This window comes from Lonchura striata, chromosome 1 (genome assembly GCF_046129695.1).
Source record: "Lonchura striata isolate bLonStr1 chromosome 1, bLonStr1.mat, whole genome shotgun sequence".
NCBI classification, from domain to species: Eukaryota; Metazoa; Chordata; class Aves; order Passeriformes; family Estrildidae; genus Lonchura; species Lonchura striata.
In genome coordinates, this window is record NC_134603.1 from 22,955,847 (window position 1) to 22,966,664 (window position 10,818).

Here is a 10,818-nt window from a genome sequence, read left to right on the forward strand (position 1 = left end):
AGTTTTTGCAAGATTACTTTTTAAAAAATCAGTTGAAGTTACAAAATATTGTTGCTTCAAAGATCAGACTTCCATATGTGACTATGAAGTTATGAGTTTCTCATATTTTTTTATGAACCAAACAGAAGTAAATCTTAAACAGTATTTAAGCCATAATATTTGCATTTTGTGTATGCTTGTGTTCAGTACCTTCATCAACTTCCTTTCCATCTAGACGAGATGAATCCTGAACTGTTTTGGAATCTCCTTTTGATTTCTTTTTTTTCTTTGACTAGAATGAAAATAAAACATTTTCTTAACGATTACTTACTGATCATTTGGCATAGTGATTCAGAACTCCCTCCCCTCCCCACCTAAAATACAGGAATAAATTTAAAACAGATTGTCCTGAACAACCCCCTGTGAAAGACTTACACAGCACAGAATTGGCAGGTGGGGGGAACATTACTTATGCTGCAGAGTACAAAGTCAGGTTAGAAGAAGCTATGCTGGCATCATCACAGTCACAGAGAGTAATGAGCTGTTCAGCAGGCAGATGCCACTCTGTCAAAATTTGTTTTGTGCAGAAGTATAAAGTTACACATGGAGAAATAAATAATGCCAGTAACTCCTTTAAAAAAAAGATTTTAAAAATCCAGCTTGGAAATTACTCAAAACATAAGCTGTGTATATTCCAAACTTTTTTTCCCCCAAGGTTTCATCAGTTATGGCTTCTTGGACATAAAAGCTAAGCTAAACGAATAGGAACAGAATGACTGCTTCTGCAAATAGTTTTGGTGCAACAGGTAGCAATATAGAGTGTTGAAAAGATAGTATTGAGAAAAAAACCCCAATATATAGGGAGAAAATATATTGCAGAAAGCCTTGGAGCAAACTGACTTGACTACCTTCTTAGAAAGAAAATACAATAATGAAAAGCTTTTCAACCTAGTAAAGAAAGGTATAAGAACTATCAGATAAACATGAATGAAAAACAACAAGACTTGTAAAAGAAATACAGTTATCCACTCAAATGTTATAGAGCAAATTATTCACTTATTCACTGCCTCTGAAATTCTCTAAGAATGCTGGACATCTTTCTGGAATACATCTGCCAGAGTCAGACTAATAATTGCCAGCTGTATACCCAAGTTCCCACGATTTGGTTTTGTTGTCTTAAATATCCAAGAAGTGTCTCACAATCTCTCTGGAATGAAGATTTGGTAACACCTAGATTACTACCCAAACTGAATTTTCATTTGCTCAACAGACTACCTTTGCCCACATACCAGCTAACTAACCAGAAATGCCACCAAAAGAGAAGGGCTGGTTTCAAAAGCAACCTGAGAAGAATTGGTTCTAAAATTATGAACAAATCAAATTATTTTCTAGGGCAACTTCTAAGGAAAGAACTGAAAAGGAAAGTGAAAATTAGCATTAAAATTAGTTATAAATTGCCTGTTCAAGCTTGAACAGAGAAAGATTACCAAGTTTCAACCTTTGTCTCCCATTTGCAGCTACACTGAGACTGGAACTTGAGATCCTAAAGTTTCCATCCACAAAGCCTTAACTACCCAACTTCGGCACTATGAGAACAACTGAAATTACTTTAGAAGTCTCCCAGACAACAGTTCAAGATGACTATTCCTCCAAATTGTAACTTCAGTTTCCTTAGTTTCCTTAAAGTAGCTCCTATTTAAGTATTGTCATCAAATTTTATACTTTTCAGGAAAACATCAAAGTTTAACAGCTGAAAAAGAAGTTTGTGATTAACAAACACTGTTTTTAAAAAGTTCAAGAATGGAAATCTTGAAAAAGTGTTTACTTTCCTAAACTGTGTTATCCTGTTCTGGAAAACCATCCTTTTTTATCCAATTAACCTACCACCTGCTAAACTTTACTGTACCAGTTGCTATCTCAGTAGCAAACTGACAGAAACAGCAAGAGATGCAAAAGTCAGAGCAAGCCAGCCGGTCATTCTGCAGAAGTCTATGCATCAGAGTGTCACCTTCTGCAACACACAAAGATGCCAGTGTTGGCTCTGCCAACAACCAAAGAGCACATGAGGAATACTGCAAGCCTGCCAAAATTGTTTAAGTCTTTAGGATGCATTGTGCCCCATGCAAGAACAATAGAAAAATAAACCTTTCTTCTGAGTAATCATTTCTAGTATTCAAGACAAAGCAGTTATGTACTTGCAAACAGAATGGATGATGGCATTTTAACTTCCCACGATTTCAGCCACAGAGTCACTTCTTAGGGAACAGTCCCTTCTACTAAACACTAAAGAAAAACCCTGTACTGTGGCAAGTCACTAATTGCAGAATAATAAACCCTGTGAACAGAGTCCAGACATTACCCAAAGCTTCCCCTCCCACAAAGCAAAAAAACATACACGAAATTCACAACCCTGAAGTACCCAAGAAATAGAGAAACATAAAGGATGTGTGATTTTCGCTGAATGCATATATTGGAGCACAAAAAAATAACCATGCCCTTCAGGCCATAGATTATATGCATATATGTACACACATGCACATAAAACTTCAATCACAGCCACTGTCTCACACCATCCATCCCAAAGATGGTACAAAAAGACACCTATACAGGACTCCCTGCAACCTAAGCAAGTTTGTAATGTTACAAATGTTAGAGATGCCCTGAGAAGCCCAAATAATTAGAAGCCTCTACAGTTACCTGTAATTCAAAGGAAGTTCTTAAGTATGCTTTTAATTGAAGGGTAACAATTTACTCCTGACTCAATCATTTTTTGCCCACGAACCCCCAGAGTGATATGAAAACACAATTTGCATAATCATCCACATCCATTTAGTGGTACTCATTTCCTAGAGCTTCAGCTTCTCATTTTAAAATTCAGGTCACTATCTCTGCAATTTTAACATGAAGTTGAGTTTAGAATTTAAACACCTAATCTACTTGAAAACCTGCAAATAGAGTTATTCATTCAGGTTCAAACTGTGTTATGTTCTTGGGAAAAAAACCAACAAAGTCAATCTGATATGCAAAGCATGGGGAAGAGAAAGAGCCACACAGCATGAAACTTTAAGGCAAACCAATTTCACAGAAAAGTCACTCAATTTGCCAAATGCAAAAACATTTAAAGTCCTACAGCAAACTAAAAGGACACAGTCTTTTAGCCAAAATACAAACTGCAAAGTAAGTTACTGGGGAGGGGGGGGGGTGGGGTGGTAAGCAAGTGTATTTATTCAAGCCTGAATGAGGTAAAGAAATTACAACAATCATGGAATGGCTTGGGTCAGAATGCACCTCAAAGATCATCCAGTTCCAACTCCAGCCATGGGCAGGGACACCTTTCACTAGACCAGGGGCTCAAAGCCCCGTCCAGCCTGATCTTGAACACTTCCAGGCATGGGGCATCCACAACCTCAGTGGGCAACTCGTTCCAGTGTGTCACCACCCTCACAACAAAGTGTTTCTGACTGTTTATACACAACCTTTTATTTTTCCTCAGTATTGTTACAACAAAAGCATTTTATTAAAGAAAATAAGTCAGAAAGCAATGACAGTGAGAAAACTTCATGCACAACTTTAGTAAAAGAACCAAGCAAAAAACTATCAAAGGCCCAAGCATATCCATGTTGCCCAAAAATGACAGATATATAATAAAAAAGATTAGTCCTCACCATTCAAAAAATAACACCGTCAGTAGTAAGGTTACCTTTTAGATTAGACATTGCAGATTGATGTTTAAAAATATATTTTTAATGTATCTACTTAATTTGCATAACAAAAAACTCACACCAGACTTCAAAGCTCACATTTATAATCAAAAATCAAGAGCTCTAATTACTAATGGATACATCTGGCAAAAGAAATAAGCAGGCACATGGTCTAAATCCTTTGAATAGTAGTCCCCCAATTGGTAGACCATTTACATGGCACTTAACAATACTATCATTATGCTGCATCCCCACAGAAGCCATCAAGATGAAACAAACTTTATTTCTGTAGGCTTAACACTGTCACATGATGAACAGACATATCAGTGTTTAGTCGGGGGCTGGGAGCGGGGTTTCCTTAACAAACATTCTGTGATAAGGCATGTCTCAGAAGTGAAGAAAATACTACTTTAGCTCTTTTCAACTCCAAATTAAATTAGTACTCTTCACAGTAAGAAATCTGCCTCTTCATTCATATAACAGTATTTCAAACCAAAACCAGAGTTATTAGATACTGAAGTAATATAAATCAAACTTCAACATTTTTGTTTTGTATCCATAACTAACCTTTTCATTCTTCTTTTCTGTGTCCACAGGCTGCTTTATATTGTCTTTACGGACAGTTTGTATTACTTCATCTTCAGATACATCAAGGAAAGACCGTCCATTAGGCTGTGTAAACAATCAGCATAAATAATAAAAAAATTAGAGAAAGCAGATGAAGCAAAACTCAAACTACACAATTACTTAAATGCAATTACTTGTTGACAGAAAATTGCTTGTAAGATTATTGAATAAAGCAGACCAAATTGTGGATTGTTGTTCAAAGGATATACTGCAATTCTGTATTTACCGAACACAGAAATGAAAAAGGAAAGAGAACAGGTCTTCTCATTTCATCTCACTCCTATTCAGTCCAGGAATTTCATAACAAAAGGTTAATTTCTGAAATTTATCAGCTTTTAAGATTACCCGAAGCTGTTCTGAAAACTGATTCTGAACAGCTACAGTTGCATGTACCATAAATTATCTAATTAATTCAACACAATTACCACTTTGTAGCAGTTTAGCAAGAGGACTAATGTTTAAAAGTAATTTCTACATTAAGCAAACATCTGCAATTTCCCTCCATGCATATCCCTCCCAGCTCACTTCCTTCACAACTTAAATTTTACAGCAGAAGAGAAATTAGAAATCAAACATGAAGCATGACTAAGCAGGTTATCCCACTGTTCTTTTCAGACAGACTTGGTTACAGGTGTTACATTAGTCTACCATTTCCCATCAAAGAATTAAGGAAAGAAAATTAGCATATATTATTCAACATATAGAATTAAAACCCTGGACAATCATTTAACAAGTCTTTACATTACTTTTGACAGCAAAGGCATACACCTTAGCCTACATATTCCCCATACAGAAATGTAACAATGTAGAAATCATTTACTGCTAACAAAAGGCTATGACTGAAGTTACTCTGCTTAAATGCAGAAAAGATGAAAATATTATACTACAGTCAACCATTAATTTAACTGCATGAAAAACAATTGTTAAGAATAGTAAATTATAGAGTCCACACAAATGTCACTGGTTCATGTTCAGAATGACTCAGACAAATTAATGACTGGAAACTAAATAAGCACAAATAGCTACTTCAAACTTGCTTTAAATCCTGAAATTCTTTCAAAATAAATTTCAAGCTCTATTACCTTTAGTTATTTTTTTACCATTAAAAACCCAAAAGTTATTATAACTTTGCATCACACAAACCTAATTGCTTTCAAGTAAAACAAAAGCCTATCACAACTTAGTGTAGCCTATTCCTTCAAATATTAGACCTGATTCTCAATTTAGCTGTTACAAGCATTTAAGTCTTGCCACATTGTGTTATGCTTACAAACCACCCTTGGCATGATTTCACTAGTGTGTAACATAGTATTGCTTACTGTAGTTAGCAAGCATGCCAACTTCTTCAAAATAACTATAAATAGAAACTGAAAGATCAGGTCACCTAACCCCTCTTCTTCAACAACCAGCTTTAAACTAGACTTCTAATATCTCATATGCAGTACATTTCCCTCAGCATTCTGAAAACAACGGATATTTTACAAGTCTGGTCTAGGAACGCTCTCTAAAAGTTCTTCTCAAAGAAGTACACCTTATTGGTATATTCCACAGGGATACCAAAGAACTGATATTTAATCTTGAAAATAACTCATTGCTAAAACTTAGTTCTTGTGCCTCTCTATTTTCTCTAGAGACTGTTTAGCAGTAAAGTTAGATAACATATTTGATGCATCTAGTATTGGATGTGTATCAAAAAAGTTTACAGCCAACTAACTTTTTAAATTCTGTACCTTGCTTTTTTAGCTATTACACAAATACCTTAAAGTGAAAACTACTTTCTTAATCCCTCACAACTATTCAATAAATAGAAGTTTTAATCTTTAATTTAAAAATACTTCAGCTCTTTCTCTGAACCAATAAACTAATTCATATCCATCAAAATACCCCTGGAAAAATTCATCCACATGACTGTTCAAAATGCTGATCATCTAAACAACAACTTTTAGAAATATGTTAGAAAACTTGAACTTTGATACATTTGGGGAGAAATATATCCCTTAATTGTAATACCCTCCTTTCCAGTAGAAGCTTTCCACATTTATTTTCTGCCCACAGATGAATCATAGCATTTTAACCAAAATCCACGTGACCATTTTTGGATATACCAAAGAAAGCAACAGAAGTGACAAAGAAGAAAGTTTTTCTACAGTATACAGAAATGTTTAATTTTAAAAAGACAACTACAGCCCAAAGCTTAAAACTTTACAGATAATATATTAAACATCCACTGACAAAATTAATTAATTCAAAATTGTGCAATTTATTATTTACCAACTTCCCAACCCTCATCTTAAAACTGCCAGGCATGATGCAACAAGACAGAAGTAATGCTGTCAGTAACAGTATTGATTACTGAATGCTTTTCTGGCCTGAGAACCTTAAAATTCCAATACTTAAATAAACCTTTTTCTGCACACATTTATATGAGGGTGTTAAGATATACCAAATGTAGGTTTTGCTTAGACTGTCGAAACAAAAAGTACTCTTTAAACACGGTAGTGCAAAGGATAACTCAGTTTCACACTTTGAAGAGTATTAATGAAATTGTTATCACCTCAATCTTACAAGGCTGTATTAACCAAAGTCCTCAGTTACACATTACAAAGATACCTCTGCTTCCAGAATCTTTGGCCAATGAAAGAATCTGTTTATCAATGTTTTCTGTAAGCTTCTCTTCAGAAAGAAACAAAGCAATTTTCTCTATGAGGCCTGGAGACTCCTACAGCCCTACTTTTGCCATTTGACCATTAACACATACACAAACCAACACCTGAGTACCTGCTCAAAGTATAAAGTGCAAATAAGCAATAAATAACCATAGCCCAGAAAGTTCTTTCAAGCAGATCAAATATGAAACTTCCTCAAATGAATGCAAATACTTTTACTAGAGTGTGCAGCATTTATTCTCCAGATGTATAACAATATGAAGTACAAAGTCAATTTGGTATTTTCCACATCTACGAATAGATGGTGTGAATGGCTTCCTAAAGTGGTAGCAGAGCACAGAAGATGGCTACTCTCAAGTTTCTGTGGTGTTTGGCAGATTGCACAGAAACTATGTAAGAACAGCTTCACTTTTTTCTGCTGAAGTAGGAGAGAGAGGCACAGTACTTATTCAGAAAAGGAAGGAATCAAAAGTAAATATCAAGTTTTTCAGACAGAAAAAACTTCCTTAATGAGGCCAAAGCCCTCTGCCTCTTCCAGGAGTTAAAATAAAAATGAAAAAAGAAAAAAGCAGCTTCAGGTTTACTGCACAGAATATGATGTAAAGATACCATTATACCTTGCTTCTAGCAGCCTGAGAAAGCCAGAACTGGCTCTGTAAACTTTAATGTTAATGAATGGCTAAACAATTTCAGCTCCATTTTTTTCTCATTCTGTTCATAGCCAGTAAATAAACAGAATCTCATAGGTACTATTGTATTCAGTCAATGCAGTTATTCAAAGAAACCTATTTTACTAAGAACATGAGGTAAGTTGTACCCTACTTACACAGGTACTGAATAAAGCCACATGCAAGGAAAAAACCAATTAATACTCTTCCTCAAAAAAGCTACAGTGAAGAACACTTCTGATCCTGACTGATGAGTGTTACACATCACCTGCCATACAGTGAGCTCAGTAATTCTGTATTAAAGTAACCCTACAGCTTTTAATTAGACATCTGTAGTGTGTTCTTAAAGCCACAGACCAGTTGCTCTAAGCTTCCTGAAAGGCTCACAATGGAAATCTAGACCCTGGCATAGCAAGCCCTGTAGTAAATCTACTGATAATAGGCTTACTCTTTTCCCCTCCCAGCCCTCCGTATTAGCATCACAGCACACAAACCCCACGACGAAAATGACCAGGCAGCAATCTGTAAGAATTTTTGTTGCATCTTTAAGTTTCCAATGTTATTTTGAGAATTTTTCACATGTAAGTCAGAAAACACTGGGTCATGCTAATATTGGTCTGTCTAAACTTATCTTGGAAAATGAGCACAAAGCAGGCCTGTTAAACTTTGTCACTGGTATAAACTTATTTGCACTACAGTTAATGATTCAGTTGGTTTGTTTCCAGATTTCCTTCTGGAAGAAGGTAGGATTTTTTTCTATCTCACCATGGAAATGATGAATACAAAGTACTATAAAAATAACTTCTAAAATCTTAAATGATACAGAATGACAGCTTAAAAATTACTTTGCTCTTTTGATTACAAAAACATTTGCTGTTAAATTGCCTTAGCTTTATTCTACTCCTATGTAAACCAAGCTCAATAGAGTACAATTATTCAAACTCACGAAAAATGTCAGTTTTTATATAAAATTACTAAAGTTTGTTTTCATGAAGCTGTATACTACCAAACATTGTCAAGAGTGACATCTACCTATTCACTCAATTTTCTGTGGAGGTATTTTTAATGTTTTAGGCAATGACTTGCAAGAGTTTATTATTTGTTTTCATATTGCAGTTTCAACTAAATAAATTAACCAAAATCGATTTAATTTCTAGGATTAGTCTCTCTGTTGTCAAGAAAGCACAACATATTTATTTGACACTGAAGTATCTGCTTCTCAAGATGGCAAAAAATATACATCTTTAGCATGCCTTCTCCAAAATGGAGAACATAGCCACACTGGAAAGATTCTGAATCATGTTTCCTCTTCTTGGTGCTCAGCATTCAGTCTCTTGCAACTTCCAGAAACAATTTCAGTAGTCAGTGTTCAAAGACAGGTTGATAGCCCATGCAGACTTTTTTTTTGTTTATGTTCTAGTCTTACACTCTCATTAAAGTTTCCCAAACTTCTCAAATGTTAATGCTGCCTCAGACTAAAAGGAAGATACAAATCCATTGTCTCTCCTTTCTCTCATCATTAGGGAAAAAATTCAGATTTTACAGAGCAAGATATGATACAGTTGTAATAGGCAGGGGACATCTGTTACACTTTCATTCCTATAATCCATTTGGACATAAATAGGATTACAAACATCCTAACAATATAAAAGCTATAGAAGCAATCCCTTCAAGCCTCAAAACTATGACAACTGTAAGTTTTAAAAGGACAGTTGACAATTTCTGCATTCTACCAATTTTCTCTTAAGTGGAGGCATACTGTCAAAGGTGGAAGATTCCCACACCACAGATTAAGGATTAAAAAAACCCCAAAAATTACAAGAATGTTCTCTTTTTAAGGGGCTGCTAAGACACAGATTTCCTTATTAAAGGAGATGATCCTTGCTGTAATAACCAAATCAGACACATTCCTACTGAGGCACACTCACAGCAACATTGACACTAACACGTTCCATTGAAAATGAAAAGCAAAAAGCTTACTCAAGTTTGAATCATCACAGCGTTTATAGGACTTAAAATGCTGTTCCCAATAGTCTTTACTTGTCTAGACTACAACTCCTGGCTTAAAATTCTAAGCCATGCTACGGTCTCCACTACTGGTTGCTAACCCTATTATTCAGTGAATAATAATAGCAATAGTACCTTTCATATGATTTTTGTTTAAAATAAAATGCTTTCAAAGAGCCAGCCTTTTCCTCATCACCCAGGGCTTGTTTAAACGCGTAGTTTACTACAGTGCTGCTCCTCCAGATTTTCAAAGCAACAAAATAACCCAGACGACGCGAGACAGCTCCAGAGCAGTCAGGACTCCCCCACCCCTTCCTTTCACAGGCAAATACCGCACAGCGGCTCGGGGAGAGCTCTACGGCACCCAGATCCTTCCCACCGCGACAGGGCCTGGGGAGCGGCAGCCGGCTCGGGGCCGCTCTCCAGAAGCGACCCCCTCGCCTCCCCTCTGGGAGCGGGCCGGGTGCCGCAGCCCGCCCGGTCCCGCCGCTGTCAGCACGCCGTTCACCCCCGCTGCCCTCCCGGCCCTCGCACCCCTCTTACCCGCGCCGCTCTCTCCGGCAGCTTCTTCCTGTTCCGCTTCTTCTGCTCATCGCCTTTGAGGTTCAGCTGCCCGGGGCCCGGGCCCGCCGCCTTTCCCGGGCCCCCGCCGGCCGCCAGGCCCGCGCCGACCGCCTCGTCACCCTTCCTGACGGCCGCGCTCCGCGCCGGCTTCTTGCGGAGGCCGCCCCCGCAGGCCGCGGCCAGCAGCAGCCCCAGCAACACGAACCCCAGCGCGGCCGGCACCGCCAGGGCGAGCCAGGCGGGCAGCGCCTGCGGGTCGAGGCCCAGTTCGAGGCCCAGCTCCGCACGCAGCAGCCCCAGCCCGCCCGACAAGGCGTCCCGCACCCGGGCCGCCGCCTCCTCAGCCCACCGGGCCGCCGCCTCCTGCCAGCTTCCCGCAGCCATCGCGGTCCCCGGCCTCGCAGAGGCCCGAACCGAGCGGGGCGGCGAGGGCGCGCTCAGGCCGAGCGCATCGCAGCCTCGGGAGAGCCCCGCCGGCCCGGAGGCACCGGGGGTGGGGGTAGGGTAGGACGGGACGGGACGGGAGCAGAGCCTCCGCGGGACGCGGCTGCCTCAGCCCCGGGTCTCCTCCTCTTCCTCCTCCCCGCCCTCCGCCTCGCGCGCGAC

General features: G+C 38.6%; 1 protein-coding gene across 2 annotated transcripts in view; it reads right to left on the minus strand.

Annotated features, from left to right (window-relative positions):
- MTDH (metadherin) overlaps window positions 1-10,611 on the minus strand; it is a 34,308-nt gene extending 23,697 nt beyond the window's left edge. For both annotated transcript variants that reach the window (XM_021543254.2, XM_021543253.2), the window contains exons 1-3: window positions 10,192-10,611; window positions 4,248-4,352; window positions 190-271 (exon numbers count right to left, since the gene is read on the minus strand). In XM_021543254.2, the coding sequence (XP_021398929.2) occupies window positions 190-271; window positions 4,248-4,352; window positions 10,192-10,596 (592 nt within the window). In that variant the 5' untranslated portion in view covers window positions 10,597-10,611. The remainder of the gene's footprint in view (window positions 1-189; window positions 272-4,247; window positions 4,353-10,191) is intronic.
- Window positions 10,612-10,818: the final 207 nt, after the last annotated feature.